Source organism: Halictus rubicundus, chromosome 1 (genome assembly GCF_050948215.1).
Source record: "Halictus rubicundus isolate RS-2024b chromosome 1, iyHalRubi1_principal, whole genome shotgun sequence".
Taxonomy (NCBI): Eukaryota; Metazoa; Arthropoda; class Insecta; order Hymenoptera; family Halictidae; genus Halictus; species Halictus rubicundus.
Genome location: NC_135149.1, coordinates 20,049,665 through 20,071,292, shown reverse-complemented (window position 1 = coordinate 20,071,292; position 21,628 = coordinate 20,049,665). Strand labels below are relative to the sequence as shown.

General features: G+C 47.3%; 1 protein-coding gene across 21 annotated transcripts in view; it reads right to left on the bottom strand.

Annotated features, from left to right (window-relative positions):
• Foxp (forkhead box transcription factor P) overlaps positions 1-21,628 on the bottom strand; it is a 302,571-nt gene that overhangs the window by 104,908 nt on the left and 176,035 nt on the right. For 19 of the 21 annotated variants that reach the window (XM_076793308.1, XM_076793220.1, XM_076793229.1 and 16 more), the window contains one exon: positions 11,035-11,169. In XM_076793308.1, the coding sequence (XP_076649423.1) occupies positions 11,035-11,157 (123 nt within the window). In that variant the 5' untranslated portion in view covers positions 11,158-11,169. Of the gene's footprint in view, positions 1-11,034; positions 11,170-11,493; positions 12,236-21,628 lie in introns of those variants that run through there. The other 2 variants (XM_076793237.1, XM_076793280.1) reach the window with 2 other exon arrangements.

Genomic DNA, 21,628 nt, shown 5'->3' with positions numbered 1-21,628 from the left:
CCGGCGGTTCGCGAAATTGTCGGGAAAAGAGCGACGGGACTTAGCTATTGCCACGCCACTGGCGAGGCACCGGCGATAAGCCCGATAAGGTAACCGAGTTCGCTGGTGTGCGCTCGGTCGTCAAGATAAAAACCGAACAGATGTGAAAATATTCTGTTGTACGCGCGCGGGCGAGAGACACGTATTTATTTCGATCGCCTATCCTCCAATCGAAACAGCCGTTTAAATATACACCGCCGCTATTAGCAGGCTGGCTCTTATCTGTCCGCAAACGTTTCCCCGATTTCTCCTGGCGCTCGATCCGGGACGGTTCTCTTATGAAAATCATTGTGGCGGATCGCAGGCGAGAAAGAGAGAGATCGCGGAGGCCAGACAACCGTGATGTTTAACGATCGGCCGCGAGGAAACGGTTGTTTCAGGTGTAGTCGCTCGTCGAATCTGTTTGAGATTTCGGGGCGAAAGAGGCGAGGCAGGATTTAGCGGTATCCGATGCTGTTTACACGGAGCGACACGAAATGTTTGGCCGCGATTCTCTCGCCAGTTGTTTCAGGTGGCCGGCCGAGCCCCGCATAGTTTTGTCAACCGACCGTCGTCGATCATAAAAACTCCGGGAATCGGGTTCTATCGACGGCCAACCTGACCGCCGCGGCGCGTCTCGCCAGTCATCGGCCAGTATCGTCGATCATGGACATAATCCAACGTTAAATATAACCAAACATTCATTTCATATTCTCAGGCGCGAGGTTCGCGAAATTTTCGGACCAATTTAGAGGAGAGAGTATAAACTTCGCCTCGGCTTATCGAGACATTTTATTATTAGCGATACTAACCCCCTTGGTATAACAGACGCAGCGTCACCGACCAGGTGGCATTTCAAGCCGAGTTTAGAAAACGTAAATAGTGTTTGTTCTACATTGAGATATACAAATATCTACCGTAGACAAGCGAAGGACTCTGTATCTCTTATAATTAATTACAAGGTGACTTTGTTGCCCACTTTATCGCGGTTGCAAAATAGTTTTTTCCGTCAACCGTACAATGTTGCGCGCATGCGCACAAATTAATTTTCAACCTTCGCTTTCCATTTGGAAAAACAGTGAATTATGAAGGCTGCAATCATAATGAAATTCAACGATTAAAATACCGCTATTGATGACCTACCGCAACTTTCCGAGTCTGATAATACAGCATTAGTCAAGCATTCGGAGCTTCAATGACATCGACAGCTTATCTTTTAGAACCTCGACGAAAAAGGTTAGCACTGCAAACAACAGGACACATCTTCCCGCGACCTCGTCGCCGCTGACCTCCGGGTCTCCGAGTGCTCGACTAAAAATTCAAGAACGATATCGGGAGGATGTTCGACAAGGTTTTTCCTCAGGTATCACTCAGCGTGCCCGAATCGAGCGTGTGAATAATGGAGGGTAATCGCCCTTGCCAGTCTCCGTCGACCTTCGCTCCTCGAGGGTAGCGAAGGTGGGAGACTGAGAAGGGTGGGATTTCTAGATTGGATTTAAGTACACAGCCGTGAGGTTTCAACCGGTTAATAATGTAGGTAACAACCACGACGGCGGAGCGAGAAGACGGTCTAACGTCGCGGTGTTGTGACAAACTTCTGACTTCCATCTTGCCGAATTTCGTTCGAATTGCTACACACCCGACCGGCGCTGATTTAATCCGAGAATTTGACAGCGAAACACCGTTCCCGAAATAAATACCTCCTCCCACCGTCGAACGCGTTATGTCATAAACAATTCACGGGCGCAACAAACGATCGATTGTTCGCGAATTTTCAGCTGCGGTGTTTGCGCCTTTGTGCGCGAGCGCGCGCGAGAAATCTTAATGCGCTTTGGAGAGTGGTGGTCGAAAGAATCGACTATTCAGCTGATAAAATAAAATTTGTTTTACGAGAAAGTTGAGCTGGTAGGATAACACGTTGGATTCATTAATAATTAATACAAGAACGATATTAGCAACACGATGACAATTCTTAATAGCGTTACCGGTTGGATTATATTTGTAGATATCACCAGAGTGAACATTATTGATAAGGGGTGAGATCATGTTTAATCGTGCTAGTGAATATTTTATCACGATATCCTCCAATTATGCAAATCCGTTTGTTGGATACAATATCTCGCTTTCCATTTCACTCCTTATTCGAGTTTAAATACGGAAATACGACTGTGCCTAAAAAAAGACTTGCTCACTCGGTTTGTGTAGACTGTTTCAATTAAATCTGTTACACAGTGCGAACATTTTTTAATATAACATGAATTATACATTGTTTTGTAAACTCGATATAGTCCCCGAGGACACAGCGTTCAACGCGTCGAATAAGTAGCGAGAAGTAATCAATAATCGTGACGTCAAGAATCTTTCTAATTGATGTTTCCTCGTTTTCTAAGGGGACCAAACCTCGTCGTCGGCGTTTAAATAAACCTGTTTTCGACGATGCTGCTCCGCGGAACGTCACTCGACAAGAGTATCTCAACGGAAAATGAAAATACGAGGTGAATCGAGTAATAAGTTATGACTGATCTTAACGCTCTTTCAGGAGAGTTCGAGACGAGGTAAGCGTATTTCGTCGCGCGGAATCGCGGGTGTCGCTCGAAGGAACTCGCCAGTCAGCGGACGTTTCCAGTAATTTATTAAAATCCTCGTCACCGTCGTTATCCGTCGGAACGTCGTCGGCGCTCGCGACCAGGAAGCCTCCGACGTTTCAGAATGAAAGTAAAAAGAAAAAGAGAGAAAAAAGGAACGAAGAAAGAGAAAAGAGAAGCAAGCGGAAAGAGAAAGAGAAAGAGACGGGAGAAAGCGGACGAAGAAAGGAAGGCTTTTATGCGCAGGCCAGCTGGCTCAGCACGACAAAAATTCTTTCAATTACAGAAAAGCGAATTCTCCTTAACTCCCGGGGCATCGATATTCATAGCGAAGCGTGTTACGTAAAAGTTACGGGCTGGATTCGGCTGGAAAAGAGCAAGAGAGAGAGAGAGAGAGAGAGAGAGTGTGAGAGAAAAAGAGAGGACGCGGATCAGGCTGCAGCCTGGTTATAGGCACTCGAACAGAAAAAGGGGGCGGGCAGGCTGGGAAACAGGCAGAGGGTGGAAAAGTATAACGGAGCGAAGGGATGGAGAAGAAGAATTGGGCAGCAAAGGGGGCAGGCGGGGGGTGGATGCCGAGCAGGCTTGATTGGAAAGGACAGCCTATCCGCAATTTGCGATCCGAGGGAGGGGGACTAGGAGGTGAGAATTCGCTTGTCTTTCATCGGGACTTTCCTTTCCTTTTCCTTTCTCCTCTTTCTTCCTTCCACTCCCCCCTTCCCTCTCTTCCCCTTTTTTCTATTTTCCTCGGGCGCTCCTACCCCGCTAAGCACACCTCCGTCTACCCCCTCGCTTATACGCAACCCCTTTTTGCATTTCAAGAGACCAAACCATCCCCCGCGCGCGCGCGTCAATACCCGCGGTCTTATCTCCGGACGGAGATTCCTTTGGATTCTTGCTCGTCGCGGAGGCGTTTGGATATTAACCGGAGGATAAACGGGCCCCCGTGATACTAATGAAATATTGACACCGACTGCGCGACAGCCGAAAGTTTGTTTAATCATGGGAATGCGCGGTCGAGGCAAGCCGTTTCGACGCCAGCGAATTCCTTGACGATCCCGCCGAGGGCCGACGTTTTAATATGCTCTCCTTCCGTACGGCATCGAACTCGCACCCTCTCCGCCCCTTCATTAAAAAGCGTTCCGTCAACCGATTTTGCTCGAAGTCTTATCAATAAGCAATGGCAGCCACTGGCCAGAAGTTTCGAGTCGCTCGACGGATTCCTCTGAAATTATACCTTGCTACCTTCTCTCGGTTTTAATCAATCTTCGGACTCCCAAGGTCAAGGCACTTCTATAGCTTCAAAAATTCTTCTAGGGTAATTCCGGGAGAGACGCACCACATTTTGCTTTCTCGTTAAGTGCCAAATATCATTCCCAGAGATTCTTACAAAATCGAAGTAATTTAATTAATAAAAAAGGGAAACTAGAAGTTTTGAATGTATTATAGGGGATGCTGTTTTAACCCTTTTGAATTCTAAAGATCTTAATAAAATTCGGTTTTCTCTGGATATGTCACAATAAAAATGAATGTCTAAACCTTTAATTAATTAAAGTATTAGATGTTGACAAGTATTGTGGCAAAGAACAAGTCTCAGGTTTAATTTATCGCTTTTTAATTAATTAACAAAAAGGTGCTCCATTTTTTATAAAAACTACTGCCTAGTACATTTACATACGTTAGTGGTGCGTCTCTCCCTAAATTGAGGGAGATAGTAAGATAGAACCCCCGAACTACGATTACAATTTCTTTGACGTTTATAATTTCTTCAAAAAAAGGAAGAAGAATCCCTATGTAATTGTTCAATGACTATACAGGGTATCCCGAAAATGTCGTACTTCCTTGAAAGGGATAATTCCTGAGATCATTCGAAGCAACTTTTTCCTGTACGAAAATGTTCTCCGCGGCTTACTTAAGAAGTTATTAGTGAAAAACACGAACCAATCAGAGCGCGGCTATACCAGGGGGATCCCAGCTCGGCGACAGCTCCCGCTGAGCGTGGCGTTGGCATTGGTCGAGTCAGAATCCGCCTGTTGTATCCGCGCTCTGATTGGTCCGTGTTTTTCGCTAATAACTCCTTAACAGAGCTGTGGAGAACATTTTCACAAAGGAAAAAGTTACTTCAAATTGCGTCAGGAATCACCCCTTCCATGGGGACAATACAACATTTCTGGGATACCCTGTATATCAACAGCAACAAAGTAGAATTTACTTTGGGTTTCAATGGAATTAATCAGATACATATTAAGTAAATTCTATTCGAAAAATATTAACGACAATCAATTAATCCGACAAAGAAGGGTACCTTCCAAATTGAGCAACAACCCCGTAGCCATTCGAATTCGCGAAATGGGGGTTGGACAGAGACTTTGCAGGGATTAAATTTTGCAGTAGGAAGGATAATGCAGGACACGAATCGCGTCGCAGGACTCTTCTGAATCGCGTAATCGAAGGTTGAGCGCGACACAAGGCTAACGTCGACGCCGCCCGTGTCCGGCGAATTCTATTTTCTGTCCCCTCGTTTCGAAGGGTTCAAGGAGTTAAGCCGTATTTCAAGTATCGACTATCGAGCTAATATTAAAACGCGTTCGTCGTATTGGCCCTCCCGAGTTTAGCCGCGTTATATCAAAACGGATACAGGTCGGGCCGTTTTATTTTCCTCGGGTCAGGCCAAAATCGCGTTCCGGTTCACCCGCAGGCCGGATAAATTGATCGGTCAATGATTCACGAAGATCTTATTTCCTTGAATCGTGCACGAAATTGTTCACCCAATCGCCGTATGTTCTTTTTTAATCTACGGGACTCCCGATTGACTTTTTCTCTCTCTCTCTCTCTCTCTCTCTCTCTGTCATAAACCACCGCGGAGCTTAATCAAAAACGAACGAACAGACTCGGATGCAAATTCGACCTCGATAAAAGAGATCCCGATGTAATTTATAGTAACGCCGCGCGTTACTGACGCGATTAAACAGTGAAATCTTTCGGCAAATATGACTTTGCGCTGCCCGTGACTCGAACGATTAACGAACCTGATTAATGCAAGACAAATTAATACAGAAGAAGAGCAAATATCGTATAAAAATGACTTTTTGTGCCACTCCATCCGTATCCACAATTCCACGAGTTATAATTACACCCTTGGGTGTCAGTAATTTAAATAATCAACCGGTGGCTTTTAAACCCGAATAGGTACTTGGATGTTCGAGTAATCAGTTATCGAATTAAATCGTGAAACGAAAAACAAAACCTTTAAAATCAACCGACGGGGCAGATTTAATTAACTTCAATGAAGAGTCAAATCGTATTTTTGGGCTAAAAGGTTAGCCAGTGCATGCCGAGTATTTTGGAGTCGCATTAGAGTTTCATTAAACGGTCCTATCGATCTGTTTATGAGATTCCTCGATTCGTCAAACACCCTGCCAGGACTTCCGCCTTCCATTGACGTCAGCCGAACCGCCACGAGCAACCCCTCGACTCCGTGCAGAACCTCCTAAATTATAAACAATGTCAGCGCACCCTGCGGGGAGGCTTCGATCGACTCGAAACCGCAGAAACTTAGCCGGTCGAGTCTCCGTGACAGAATTCACGGGGAGTGCGTGGAATCGAAACTTGTGTGGCCAGTCTTGTCTCCAAGTTTCGCGTCTTCGTGGGGTAACACCGCCCCACATGAATTTCACAATGACGGTAATGGGGGCCGGGAATCGCTTACGGGCACACAGACTTGGGATGGAACTCCCAACAACTTTCCATCGGTCAATTATTTTCTACTAACTTACGGTCAGAATTGTAAATATCAGGACAGGCATTTTGTTTGAACCTCTGGGGGGCTAAACTGATCTAACAGAGAACTAAGCTTTTGCAAAAATTACGAAACATTTAACCCTTTGCACTGGACACTGTTTTAACACCAAAATCAAACTACAGTGATTTCTCTATATATGTCGCCATGGCCTGGATGATAAACGTCGTGGAATTATCCCCACTACAGCGGGTATACCCCGTGAGGGGCCTCGAAGGTCGACAGGCCTCGGGCGCCGAGGAGTGTAAACATAACACGGCTCGGGTATGTCTCATGGACGATGTACGACGCTGGCAAGACTGAGAATTCACTGTATTTTTTCTGACCTAAAATAGTTTCATTGTACACGATTTATTTTCTTTTATGCATATAAGATTCACTACTATTATATAACACTTGAATTTTTATCAATTTCTTAAATAGCGATATAAAACTTGTTTTAATTAATAGTCAAATGAATTAATATCGGCAGAGTGTCCAGACAGAGAGAGAGAGAGGGAGAGAGAGGGTTCAGTGGAGTAATTAGTTTGAATCAAATATAAGAATCGAAAATAACTGAATTTAATTGATGAATCAATGGGGAACGGCAGAGATGAAATGCTCGCGAAAAATTACCCAGTCAACAGGTTGAGAAGTTCGACAGTAATCAAATCGGCAGGGGGTTGATAGAAGGAACACCGAGGCGCCGATGAATCGTCCGTTTGAATGGGAACGCGATAACGAGAGAAGAATGGGATTCGCCCGCGGTAATTGCAAATAATTGGTAGGAGAAAACAATTGAAGGTGTTAACGGACTGCCGGGCCGGCAAGTTCGAACATCAGCACTCCTCTGAAGTCACAGAGTCTGGCTAGACCTCTCGCTGACACAATGGAGGAGGACAGGAAGCCGTGGTCGCGCTGCCGAGTGGTCAGCAGAACTTGATAGTTTCTTAAAACTCGATCTTGGAACCGCCTCGAATCGCACGCTTCTGCGGGACCTGGAAACTTCTTGGATTCCAGCTAATTTTCCTAATCTACGCATCTCTCTAATCCGAAAAATGTTCAGTGTCCCGTTTTCGCTTTTATCAATTTCGAATTGGTAACGATTGAACTGCGATTTCTATGCGATATAAAAATTTCTATTGATTTCTATGCGACATAAAAATTGTGAAGAAGCTACGCTTATATTTTAATAATTTCAACATAGCTGAAAATACTCCGACAGTGTTCATAAATTTTTTAAATATCTCTATTGTTTTGAATTTCATCTACACATTTTTGTTGCTAATGAAATTATTCGTTACGTTTCCACAGTGTAAGGAAATTCTGTAATATTGTATTTAGAAGAACTCGGACGCCAATAATTCTGGCTGCATCTCCATTATCAGCGGCTTTACAATTGCTGCGAGCGAGTGGCCAGCACTCCAGTTGAGAAATTTATACCGGTCGGTATCCGAAGCTAATTAAGCGACTAATTACCAAACTGTTCAGTCGGTTCGCAGCGAAATTGCCCGGGATTTTTTCGCGTGCGTGTTCAGTTTGTACGCGACTCGAGCGAAACCGTGTGGCCGGCGAAACTAGACCAGTGTGTCGTTAAAATAATCCGAAAAATATCTCCGTCTCGCTCGTCGCACACTTATGTATACGTGTCAGGCGGACGATAAGCGAATCTCTGTTTACACGTAACCAACAGGCGAGCAGATGTACGTGTCGCACGTGTAATTCACGGGTACGTGTTGGTACACACGTATTTACCCGGTGCGTCACGTGAACTTGATATTCACCGTTACTATCTGCACGCACACACACACACACAGGTGAGACAAGGTGTGCGAACACAACGAACGGGCCACGAATAAAAATACACCGGTGCGCGAGGCGGACCTAATGCTTCGCGCGCGGCCGATTATTAAAACAATTTATTCCCCAGCCCGAGCCGGGAGAGAGCGAGAGAGCGTTATCGACGGACGCTGAATTATCGGGGAATCTACCACGCGAGAGCCCCGCTAACGAAATTAAGCAAACATGTCTCGCGAAAAAACGGCCCCGTGTACGCGAGACTACACGCCTCATCTCGCGAAAATACCGGAGACAGAGCCGGAAATCCGCTTGGCGAAAAATATTGCGGATAAATTACTGTCCACGACTGGAGGCTTATTAACACGTCGGCTGCCAACTCGGGGACCACAAAAATTCGGTAAAATCGAAGGGATTTATTCGATCAAACAGAAACTGAAAAGTTAAGATTTACAGTGTTAATTAATTTCTCTAGACTTTTACAGTTCACAGACCATAAGCAAACGCGCTCTACCAGTCGCCGTTGATTTCTCGGTCCAAAGAAATTATACACCTCCTAAAAACGGGCGACACGACAGTAAAAGCGTTAATCCACGCGGTATTTCATTTGGAAATTTGTGGTCTGCAATTCCACATAAAAATCTTCAAAATCGCATACGCTTTAACACGTTCGTCACCGCGTCACCCATATGTTGGTGACGGAATTATTTGTGCAGGTTTTAAAATGAATTTTTACGTTGATATATTCATTGTACTGAACTTGATTAGGATCTGTAACATGCAAGAAAGTTGGGGGATCACTCAGTATCATACATTTAATTTTTTGCAATTTTTATTTCATCCAATAACTTACTTTGATTTTATGGAATTTTTGGGGTTTCTAGTTGGGCGTTCAAAGTGTTAATACGTCAAGGGGCTTGACGCATTAAAGAATGATTCCAGTGCCACGAATTATAATGTCCAAGATATTGAGAAATACCAAAAGTGTTATTAATTCACAGTCGCATCAAGAAATAGTTCGAATGCCACGGACGAAAATCCAGTACACATTTGATATTAAACAACGTACGTACATCATGCATGCTCGACGAGAATAAAATCTGGGGGACGTTCTAAAAGCGCATTCACTTATTCCGTTTCAAGAACGCATTGTCCGAGGAGCTGACACCCATAGGGATATATTATACTGTTGCATATGGAATGCCCGATTTTAGAATGCGAATGTTATAATGCATTTTAATCGAGAAATACTGTTACAGATTTATTGTGTATCCCTTAGGGGTAGCGAGCTGATCCTTAGGATCCTACCTTGAACTTTAATTTAAATATATAATTTTACATTTCAATGAATTTTACTTTTTTTCAATCAATGCGATTATGTGATGCACTCTTTTTACGTGAGTGGAAAAATAGAGAAATTAGAGAAAAGTTGCGGCTGTTCGACGGTACTTTTAAAAAACGGACATTTCGTATGCAACAACCTCGTGCTTGGAGGCCAACAAATGTTCCCTGCATCTGGACAGAGCGTGAAGGAACTGTGAAAGGCTCTATAAATAGCGCGAGGCGTCGTAAAAGCCAGGAAAAAACATTTTTCCAGAGACAATTGTCGCAGTGTGAAGGAAGGAATGTGTTTGTGGGCGCCGCGTGCAACGTGGGGGCACGGGGGTACGGTTTTCGGGTGCTCGGGTGCTTGGTGTGCGTGTGTCACGCATGTACGCATTCTGGAAGGTGGCTTCTATACCTGCGGCAGCGACGACCGTAACGTTTGCTCCCCCTATACCGAAACGAAACCGTCGAAAAGGCCGCTTTAAGAGCCATAAAACATTTGTTTCCCTCGACGGCGCTCGCCGCTATCCGGGACCCCGGTTATATTGCGTTCAGCCGCGAACGCGGGATTTTGAATTGAATTTGAAATCAGGGGGCTCGATTTTATGGTGGCTGGGTGTCAAACGCCTCGGAAGTATCGCGGCCCCTGGCTTACCGCGGGAAAAACTTTCCGGTTTTAAGGTCCCGCGACCCCTCAAACGCTCAGACAGGATCGCTATCGGTTTGCTTGTATCGCGAAACTATCACCCTCGTCGATTCCGTTTTCGATTTTCAACTACGACCGGCCAGACCCAATCCGGTCGATCGTTTCCGAACGTGTTTCTTATCGCTCGAGGATTCCACTGTTTCACCGGCCGCCTCCCCTTTTAAACATTATCGAGCGCGAACAGATGTTTGCTTCGAAAATTAAGGCTGCGTGTTTGCGGCGTTGCTGCGCCGCTGGTTATTAATAATTGAACTGCGGAAGTTCAAATTTACAGTTTTGCCGACAAATTTTAACTGAAGAAATTCTGTTTATCCTTGAATATGTTTAGTTGTGCTAGAGATTGTTCTCTATCAATTTTTTTGATAAAAATTAATTATTACCATAAATATTATTATTCTCAAAAAGCGTCATACAAATTTTCACTGAACGCAGCAGTTCATTCAATTCTTGTACTTGGTACTTCTGTACATCAGTGGTACGCTGAAAGCGATCCAGTGTGATTAATAACATCGAATTCTTTTGATGTCGTTTTAGTTTTTTTGACCGATCTATTTTTCGTCATAAATTAATCAACTCCGCAGTATATTTATGAACGACGACTTAACCGTATCGGACATGTTAAAATCCTAATATGCTGAAGCAATTGTTACGAGGGTTCCAGCAATTATTTAAATTACAACACCCCCATTATAAGGTTCGTCAGCAAGACTAAAAAATTGTACCGACGAACAGTTTTAGAAAAATCGCATAGCAGTTGCCCTAATCGTGAGCGACGACCGAGGCATATCGAGCAACCTCATCGGGATTGGAGATTAATTCCTCACCTGGTCGTTGTCTTGTTGATCCTGGCCGTACGCGGAGGTGTCACCGTTAGGGGTGGTAGCGGCGGAGGGTCGCTGCGACGTCGACAAGTTGATCGCGCCGTCTCCGTCCGTGTCATGATCCATTATGCCATCGTCCTGAAATCAGGATCATCGTTACATCAACCGGGCTGCATCCCCAGTGCACCGAACTTTACCGTGAACAATCATTTCTACACCATAATCCGCGGCGTTCAGTTCCGACTACTTGGCCCCGATAAATACGGGATATTCGTTAGAAATCCATTCTATCTATATTTATTAAAAGTCTATTTCTCCGAAGGTTTCGAAGCCGTGCTTTGTTATCGGATATCACCGGGAGGAGCAATTTTAGACCTCGTCTGGCGCATGTGGTTCCATGCACTCGAGCGGGACGCAACAATGAGCGCACCTCGAGCACTATGCTAATAATATACGCATTACCCTCCCGAAAATAATCGCACGACTCTGTGCACTCGTGAAAATCCGCTTTCCCATCGATCGATCTCACGGATGCTTACTTCGCGAGAACCTCCTGGTCCTGGTGCGGGGATCGAGGACCTGGCTGCGCCGAGCTGTCGGAGGCGCGCGAAATCCCACATAAGAGCGCGGCGAACGATTTCCGGAGCCGTCCATGAACAGTTTCGCGAACGAACAACACTTTCCTTCCCCCCGCGTGAAATAGGAAACAGTAGCCGGTTAAAGGCGGCGAGAAGCGAACCTAAAACTGGAAGTCACGAGGTCGCCGCACCACGCGGGCGCACGCTCGCTTTCCTCGGCACGTCCACCATCGCACCGGAAGTGCCCGCGATCTTCGGGGGTACCAGCGGCCGTTGAATCCCCGCGGTCGTCGCGAATTTGTCCCGCGGGGTTCGTTCAACCTGCGAACCTGTCGTTCGCACAGCGGCGCGTCGTGGGGTGCGATGCACACACTCTCGCGAACGTACACACTGGCACCGGGCCACACATAGAAAGAGGAAACTGCACACTTCGGACACGACGTACACACGTGGTGAGTCGGAGGCCGTCAAAACGCGGAACGCGGTCGAAAAAGAAAATGAGGAGGCGAGAGAAGGAGAAGAAAAAAAAGAAAAGAAAAGAAATGAGAAGAGTAGCACACGTACGTAGAGGGACCCGCCGGTTTTTCGGGCAGAGGGGTAGGGGAACCGAGGGAACGGTGCGACGGCCTGTAAAGAAGACGAAAAGCAACGTTCTCGCGCGGCGACCGAGTAGCGAGGACTAAACACTAAAAGCGGCACAGGCATACCAAGCAGCCCAACCGGCGAGGCTGTTGCTTATTGTGTAAATATAAACAAATATAGTTGAAACCAACCAACAGGCCTGCTTTCAGCCTTCCCCCTCTCTCCCCCCCGACAGTCTCCCCCTTCTTGTTCGAAGAGTCCCCCCTCTCCCCGAGTTCCCCTAGCGCGTAACTACGTCTTCCGCGCTCTTGTGCGCCCTACCTTCCTCTCTGTCGGCATCTCTCTCTCCCCCCTCTCCGCACTTATCCTGCCCCTCCCGCCCCTGGCCCCGTGTCTGAAGACTCTTTTCCCCTCTCGCTCCACCGTAACACCCACCCTTCGTCACGTCCCTGACCCCACCGCCGCCAGGCAAACCAGTACATCATATACGAGGCACGTTTCTACCGTGGCTTGACTGGCTGGCTCGCTTGCTCGCTCGCTCGCTCGTCCGCTCGCCCGCTCGCTCGTTTCGCCCGTCTCTCGCCTTCTCTTCTGTCTTCCCATATGCTCGTCTCAGACCGAACATTACACATCGTCGTCGCAAGGCACCGTTGTTTGCCGAACCGCTGCGACCCGATCAGCCACGATGCGAGAGCGACACGATTTTTTAACTCTGCGGGGACCACCCTGCTCAAGGGATGAAGATCAAGGGACTGACACCATTGAGGACGTTGTTCTCGGCTGTGGATGTTGGCATCTCGACTGCACGGGGCTCAGGAATTTGGTGACTCTTTGGTGAGTGTTCGAAGTCAACTGAGATTCATTTCTTTCAGAGGGACCGTTCAGAAGGTTTTTCTTGCGGAGCGTGGAGAATTTGGATCGAGTTTACCATGTGTTCAACATACTACGGGGTTCGCAGGATTTTAGGGCTATCCGCAGTCCGCTTAGAAAATTCTGGAGCGGAGGAAAACTGGAGGCTCTTGGACGGGATGCTGCCCCGGGATTTCGAGATCCTTGAGTAATTGGAAAATTGAGTGTAGGATTAATTGGATCGTAGGGATTGTGAGACTCTTTTAATTACGGCGCACGGAGCGTTTGGATCGAGGTTGCTCAGTGTTTAACAGGATTTTCAGGAGAGGAACTCGAGTTTTTTTGGGCTGTATACTGGTCTTATTTGAAGATGCTTGAGCGACCAACCCAGCGTATGAGATTATTTTTGGAAACTGTGAAATTTTTGAAATTGTGGAGCATGGGGCAGTTGGATTTAGTTTAGTAAGCGTTTAACAGGTCTTTGATCAGTGTCCAAAAAATCATAGGATTTTGGATCTAGGAACAGTTGGACCGATTTTGTCAAATGTTTAAAAGTATCTGAAAATTTTAGTTCGTCTGTTTAAAGGCCATGCACGGAGGGAGTAATTTTTTCCAGGGGATAAGTGTGTTAGAAGGGTGAAAATTGATCGTTGATGCAGCTCTGGATCATTGAAGCAACCGCATTGGACGAGATCAAAGGATATTTACGGAAATCCGGTGTTTGCCGGGATATCAAAGATTTTCGGCGCTGGTAACCGGTGCCGGAGACTGTTCAATCAGCGCGACTGTCAGTAAATTATGAATATTCCTTTCCCTCGGTGGACTGGGCGTACACAAACGCTCGGAGGTTTCCCCGCACACACGGCCGGCTCCGTAAATACGTGTGTACACGTGTTGTCTGACGCAACCTGAACCACCGGCTCAAGTTTGTATAGGCGAACCGGAAATAGGGGACGAAATATTCGTCGAAACGGCTTGTCCTTAAATATTCCTTTCACTCGCCAGCTAGTCAACAACTGCAGCGCACGGAAATACTCTGTCGAAAATCTTCCATCGATTCCTCTAAAAACATGGATCTTCCCACAACATGTGAACCCCTTCTGTTGAAGTAACGAGTGCAACGATGTAGTCAGGAATTCTGGTATACTAAATTCGCAATAGCAAGCCTTAATACCCATGAAGTGTTGAGAATTTATGAACTGTTTGTGCAACAAAACTGTAACTGTTTCCATGTTAGCCACTGCTTCGTAAAATTGAGAAAAATTCAACTTTATGCGTGGACATCAACATTTCTTTGTAGGCTGCACTTTGAGCAACAAAACTACTGTATAAATTTACGAAAAATTGAATTTTACGTGCAGACGAATAACTCGCAGTGCAAGGGGTTAGAGAGTCTAATTGCAAAAGAGAACACATAGGAAACATTTTTTTTATCGCACCATCCCCCCGTCGCGTTGATACTCCTTTCCATGGGGCAGCAGGGGGACGAGGAGGGAAATTTCACAACGTTATTAGTCGCGCGATGCCAGTCGTATCGGAACAGTTCGAGGCAAATCCTCGTCCTGAGCCGTTCCCATTGTCGCCGGGCTAGGTGTATCCCATAGCCCATGGTGGTTCTGTCGAGGGGTGCCCCAGTCCCGTCGTCGGTCCTATGACAACAAAACTGGGGAGGGGTAAAAATAGACGCAGCCGGCCCAGCCGTTCCCGTATGTGTGACGTACACTAAATATGTATTTATTAAGTAAACAACCGTGGCGCACAGGGGTCCCAGGGTACGCGGCACGTTTCCTATTTCATTGTGAGCTTGTCTCTCGGTCACGTGAATCGTACGGTGGTGTACGGTTACGTCACCGTAACGGAGCCATAGATACGAGCGGACTAAAAAGAAAATCGACTGTACAAACTCTCCACGGGTTTTCACCGGTGTTATTCGTGGAAAGGGGTCATCGAGCACTTTGAAAATTAGGCGAGAGTCGTCCTTTGAACGGGCCACAGGATAATCCATCCGCGGAGAAAAGGGTTAAAAAGATTAAAATTAAAGAACCAAAGCGATTCGCGAGCTCTCTCCCTCTCGGATTAAGAACGGTCACGGTGGTTCACGTGGGCGGGTGCGTGTTTCTATGACAGTGGACGTGCGCGCGCGCGCGCGTGTATGTGTGTGTGTGTGTGTGTGCGATCGAGCAAACCGACCGTAAAGAAGGATAATCGCCGGGAGTCGAAGTAAGAAGAGATAACGAGATCGTATATCCCCATCAAAAAGGAGAGAGGGACAAGGTAAACGGTTGTCTTCGGGTGTGTGGGGGTCTCCGGGTGCTGCCACCCTCCACGCACACGCGAGCATGATCGCGCGGTACCGTACTGGTCTCCCCTTCTAAATAATAAACGAGAGGATTTACCCCCGTCAGGTTCGCGCGACGGTACATAAAAATACTCGAATCTGAGAAATTAGCGGGCAGAGGACCCGTAGCCGTGGCCCGAGTCGGAGTCGGGGTGTAACGGCGATTGTACGTCGTCGAGTCTCGGTCCAGGACACTGGTGCACAAGAAGGAGGAGAGACGAGGGGTGGACAGGATCTAGAAAAAGAGGGTGCCCGGTCGGGATGGGGCTGCGGCAGGCGAGCGGAGGCGTTTCGGTCTCCGTGCGGAGTGCCGGCCCCGGGAAAAAAGGGTACCTAAAAGGGTTGAATTAATGTCGCGATAAATATATGATTTAAGGTGGAAACGTTTGCAACTCCGGCTAATTTTTTATCTGAGAACCGGGGCCCGGTCTCTCTCCTCGTGGCCGAGGGGTTTTTCACCCTAGAAAAGAGAGACCGACGATCCTCTCGAGCGAGGACAGCTACGGGAGTAGTAGGAGGGTTCTCGCTCGAGGGCCAGAGAAACGTAGAACAGTGGTGGGGAGGGGGGGGGGGATGAAAACCGAGCGGGTGACGATGGCGTAGGGTGGTCGAATCCAACGGTTATTTCTTTTTTCGGGTAATTTACTACCGGCGAGAATTTGAGCGGACGCGGGCTTTTTAATAGTTCGCGCCACTCGAAGGACTCTCCTCTCTCTCTCTCTCTTGTCCTTTTTCTCCGCCCCGCAACCCCCTCCGCGGGAACAGGAACGACCCCCTTGGCCGGACAGAACCACTCTTTCTCCGTCTGTCGGCCACCGGATCGCAGAGACAACGCGGCGGCATCGTTCCGCCGCGGTTACGATGGAAATTACGAGACTATAAAGCGGCCATCCACCACGCAGTTTATGTCACTCGACTCGCGGCCGCCGGATTTTACTACATATTACTCATCGCTTTTTTCGAACGTGGATAATCACAGCCGAATGACCATTTGTCTAGGCCTCGGCCCAGGGATGAACGAATCCGGATGCATTGTGCTAACCTCTAGGAAGTATCGCGCAACCTACTCGATTCTTCTCGCTAAACACACCCTAATGGCTTGATAAATTAATTCCCCTCTTGATTAACCTCTTCTGAGGTGCTACGCCTTGATTTAGAGCAACTACAATAACCTCAGCGTGGAATTCTGCACACGTTCACTACTGCACCTTGACACTACACTTACCACCACTTGTCAAAATGACCGGTTCCAGATTTTTTATTTCACGATTATTGATATTATAATGATGCAACGATTAAATTAATATATTCAGCTGAGCATATATGGTAACACGGACCGCACAAAGTTCAAATAATCTCAATTTTGTCATTTTTATATACAGTGATTTCTCTGTATGTGTCACCATGACCTGGATGATAAACGTCGCAGAATTACTCGCAGTACCGCGGGGTATATTCCGTGAGGGGCCACGAGGCTCGAATATGTACACGGCTCAGTTACAAATGTCCTGGACGATACAGGTCGCTGGAATGACCCGTGTTGTTGACATATGTCAAGAATTCACTGTATAGGCAAAGGAAATTTCGAAGAGAGGAACGGTGAATCCTGCGACAAATACATAATATTGCCGAATGTGTAACAGCAAGGTTTACTTATTCAACGAGCAACGAGAAAAAAACAGTCTCGAATTACGGCTGTTGTTGCCGCGGTATATAGTGAATTCTCGATATATGTCAACAACACGGGCCTTGCCAGCGACATATATCGTCCAGGAGACATAACCGAGCCGTGATATTTTTACACTCCTCGGCGTCTGAGGCCTCTCGATCTTCGAAGCCCCTCACGGGGTGTATACCACATTAGTGGGGATAATTCCGCGACGTTTATCATCCAGGCCACGACGACATATATGAAGAAATCAGTGTATATCCGGTGCTTCTCGTCGAAACTAATCCATTCGCAATTTTGATCACACTATTTTTAAACGACCCTCGGGAAAGTGACTTCATCCGACTACAAACTTTGTTGGACGTAGACGTGTTTCTGGATACTTAACCCGCGAGGTAAGATTGCAGGAACTACCCTCCCTTAAAACGAAACTGTCAAAGAAGGAAACACTTCATTCCGAATTCCCGCGGACTGTTCTCCGCTCCGCGGCGAAGACACTTTTGAAAGTTGTAAACCGAGGTTTTCTTTAACAAATACGCCCATCAAAATCTAATATCCATAGTCCCCTTCTGCGGGGACGTAGTCCTTGGTTGGCCAAGGAAAGACGCGACACAGGGTGGACAGACGTAGCTAGGAAATCGTGCCAGGGGGGAGGGTTTCGGGAACCTATAAAGGCGTGTTTTACGAGGGAAGATAATGCGATGAAAGATGCGAACGACGTCCAGTCATGCCTAAAGAGTATGTGTAACCGGACCATCCGCCCGGGTTTCTTTCAGGGTTCTAGGTCCGACCCCCTGGCCGCGGTTTTCGCGGGCTTTCTAACGGAGGGATTGAAGACACCCCACCCCCTCCCCGCCACTGGGTGCTGGAAGGACCACGGCCATAATATATCAATTTCGTATTCTAATGTCCAGGCGGTTAATTCAAAAAGCGTCGACGCTGCGGAAACCTAAGCGGTCGTGGCTGCTCCCGTTTCCTGGAGGGTGACCATCCCCCACGGTCCACCTCTCGCCGCGTCCCTATCCCCCGAAGAAATAAGGGTGGAATAGTTCCGATTCCCGTTTTCGCAGCCTCGTTGTCACGTATGCGCTCGCTGATACGCGCGAGTTTCGCCATCAGCGTGTCGCAGATAATTGGGGGAGCGGCCGGCTGCGGTCCCGCGGGGATGCTCACCCCCCGCCGAAAACCGAATGACGTACAATCTGCGAAGGATTTCGGCTGCGGGCCGCAAATTGCGCGCGAAAGGACCGCGATCGTCGGAGAAACCGCCGCCTTCCTCTTCTTGCTTTGCGCTGGTCGGGGGTGCAACGATCCTTCAGGATAAATCTCCTCGTTAACTTGTCCATCAGCAATCTTAGATTTCTAAATCGTTGCTTCTACAGCCGTTCAAAAATGCTAAAAATAATTATCCAAGGTGTGTCGGAGTATATGAAAACCCTTTTCTTAAAGAGGGGTAGTATTGTGTAGACATACTTCGAAATAAAAATATGTACACAATGCATTATATAATATAAAAGATAAAAATCAAGGAGAAAAGGTTGAAAATAAAGGAGATTGTGCCTACTTGTTACGAAATAAGGGTGCTATAATGTTGCCCTATCCACGTTCTATACAAACTCTCGAGTCTGTTTTCGAGTGAGAGAAAAAATTAAATTTGTTTCTTTCAGAGCGCACGTTCTTCGCAGACCGATCGAGATTTTATCTCTTCGAAGCAGAAGCCACCCCCTGAAATATCGGCACGTGGAGCAGCAACGCGTTTTTCTGCGGCTGATTTATCGCGTTGGCGATTAAGGGGCGGTCTGTAGGCGATCGTTCGACCTTAGCGAGCGTCGATGCCGAGCCGTCGACGATGTTCGATCGGCTAATGGTCTTCTGGTAGACATTAACATTGACGGAGGAGTCGGCGGCGTTTATGTGAGCGTGGCGTTAATTTGGCTTTAAGGTACCAGTCGCCTGTTCTTCCGCACCCGCGCCTGTATCCGTACCGATGGTTCCTCTTGTTAGCATACTTATCATCCGGCCGTCGAATTAAGAACGAGAGCGAGAGGTGTCTAGGGGTGTGAAAGTACGAAGAACCGACACCGAGGGTAGAGAAAGACGTTAAGGGTGACTGTCGTATAGAACAGAGGCCGGAGGGAGCGAAAGGGGGTGGGCTGTTGATAATATCAGCCCGGGCAGAGTAGAACGGGTATTGGCTGGCGGACTATTGTCGGAATAATGTTGATTGGATTCAAGACCGAAGGCATTAATCTGCCTTCTTTTATTATGGGCCGAGAGGAACGATCTTAACCTACCATCTCTCTCTCTCTCTCTCTCTGAGTTTCTCTACTCCACGCGAATACTCGCGCGAAATAAGAACGCGGGTGCCTCCGGGAATCCACCCTTATTTCTTTAATACTTAAACTGAAAACACACTTGGAACATTGTCGACCATTAGAGCTTCCTTCCTCACTCCTGATTAAGAAACCCATCCTCCAGCTACACCACCTTCGGCTTCCAAGCAAGATGGATCGATCGATTTCGTCTTTGGCCGAGTTAGATGGATTCGATTCCGGGAACGAACGCTGTATCGCGAAAAAATCCTCGGGAACATTGTCGGGAATGGGTGAGGAACTATCCGGTGGGTCGGTGCTTTGGAAAAGAGGAGATCCAGATGGATGATCGTAAGTGGTGGACAGAGGCCGATAAGGGTAGCGCGGGTCGCTCGGATCGTCGAGCGAGCAGGGAGCCGCTCCTGAAGAATGGACCTCTTTGTTTAGCCGTTTATGGTGGAAGAGATTTAGCCGGATTGCCGTCACCCGATAGCCGCTAAGGGCGCAGGGACCAACGGGTGTGCCGGGGGTAGCTCACAGGAATCCGTGAAACTCTCCCACTAATACGCGGCCGGTTACTGACTTCGCCTGATCTTCCCTCCCTTTTTCTTCCGTCTTCGAGTTCTTCTTCTTTCCCGGCCAGCACATTCTAGCCCCCTTCTAGACACCTTCGCAAAAGGAGATTCGCTACGCTCGCCCAGCGACCCCTCACAATGACCGGGGCATTAGCTGACAACAGAGGTGTGGACATCGGATGGTCCTAACACCCTTAACGCTCACGTTCGACCCTACGCTTGATTGGCCGGCCGCTCGGCCGGAACGTTTCGCATTTATGGCCCGGGATCTAAATAAAATCTCGGATAAGGTGCTGCTTCGAGCAGCGAATCCACCGAACGGGGATCCTGGGACGCGCTCGCACGCGTCCTACAGATTTTCGAGTTTAGAGAGAATAGCGAAGCGCCGCCGCTGGGCGGTCCATCTTCTCGAAAAGATTGGCTCTGGACAACTGAAAATCGGGACTTAGGATAGCTGTAAAAATCGGAGATGAAAGTGAACAAGTCGAAAGTTATCAGGGCATTAAAATACAACCCTATAATGGAGTGGCTGCTCGATGAAATAGTGAAATGCCCAAACAAAATAAAATATATTGAACACGCCAGTGCAGACATTCAACCCCTAATAATCGTTTAGTACATTGTCCCGTACCCTAAAATGAATATTCTAGCAATTCTTCGAAGTGCTAAAGCACTCGAACAAAAGGGGATGCACTAAAAATAATTGGGTGGATATTGCCAGACACCAATGACGATTTAATTTACCCCGTGGGTGTCCATAGCCTGTTAGGACGTTGTACTTAGCACCGGAATGGACGTTAAAATTTCATGAAATCGTCATACTTAAATAAAAGAAAATAAAGTAAAAATAATACAGGGAACACGGTTAGACGGCACGGACGAGATAGCTCGTCCTTTCCGGTTAACGACCTGATGATTCGTACCGAAATGTTCTCGGATCGTCAGGCGAAAGCTGGGATCGAGGGAGAGAGCAAGGCTGTATCAGACGGATGGTATCAGAGTTCGACAAAAGCATTCGAAATAGACATTCGCAGGAACGACGGGGGCCAACGAGGACTAAGCGGTCGGCACGCTGAGGTACAGTTATGCAATAATGAGCTAATGTGGGTAATAGGATTATTCCGGAATCTCCTGTAATTGGCCGCTGAAAAGGTGAGCTCGGTTTTGCTAATCACCCACTAAAAGGTAACTTTGGACGCTTTACAGTTAAGCTTAAGAGGTTTACTGGGCTCTCCGCGCATACGGATACTTTACGATTGTTTCCTTTTTCCGTGTTAGGACGCATAAAGCCCGTGTCATTATCATTTTAACGCAATAGGATTAATTATACATTCGTTATCGTCGTTAGCCGCCGACCGAAAGAGATATCCGTGAACCCGGGCCGGGCCGGACCGGGTTTCGACGGAATTTCCATAGCCTGGGCGATCTCCATCGACGGAAACACGCTGTCACAAGGCTCCCGACCTATTCAAAACAGCGAGCATGATGAATGTACCGACGTCGATCGGCGATCGCTTCATCATCCCCGGTCCATCTCGATTTTCGGCTCGGCATTCACCGGGAACGCCTCGCGTCCTTCTCGTACACGTTTCCCCTGAGCAAATCGCCCTGTAAGATATTTCCATTCAAGATTCACCCTCGAACGCTCACAGTGTAAAAATAAACCGTTCAAAATTGTTGTGAGTAATAAAGTT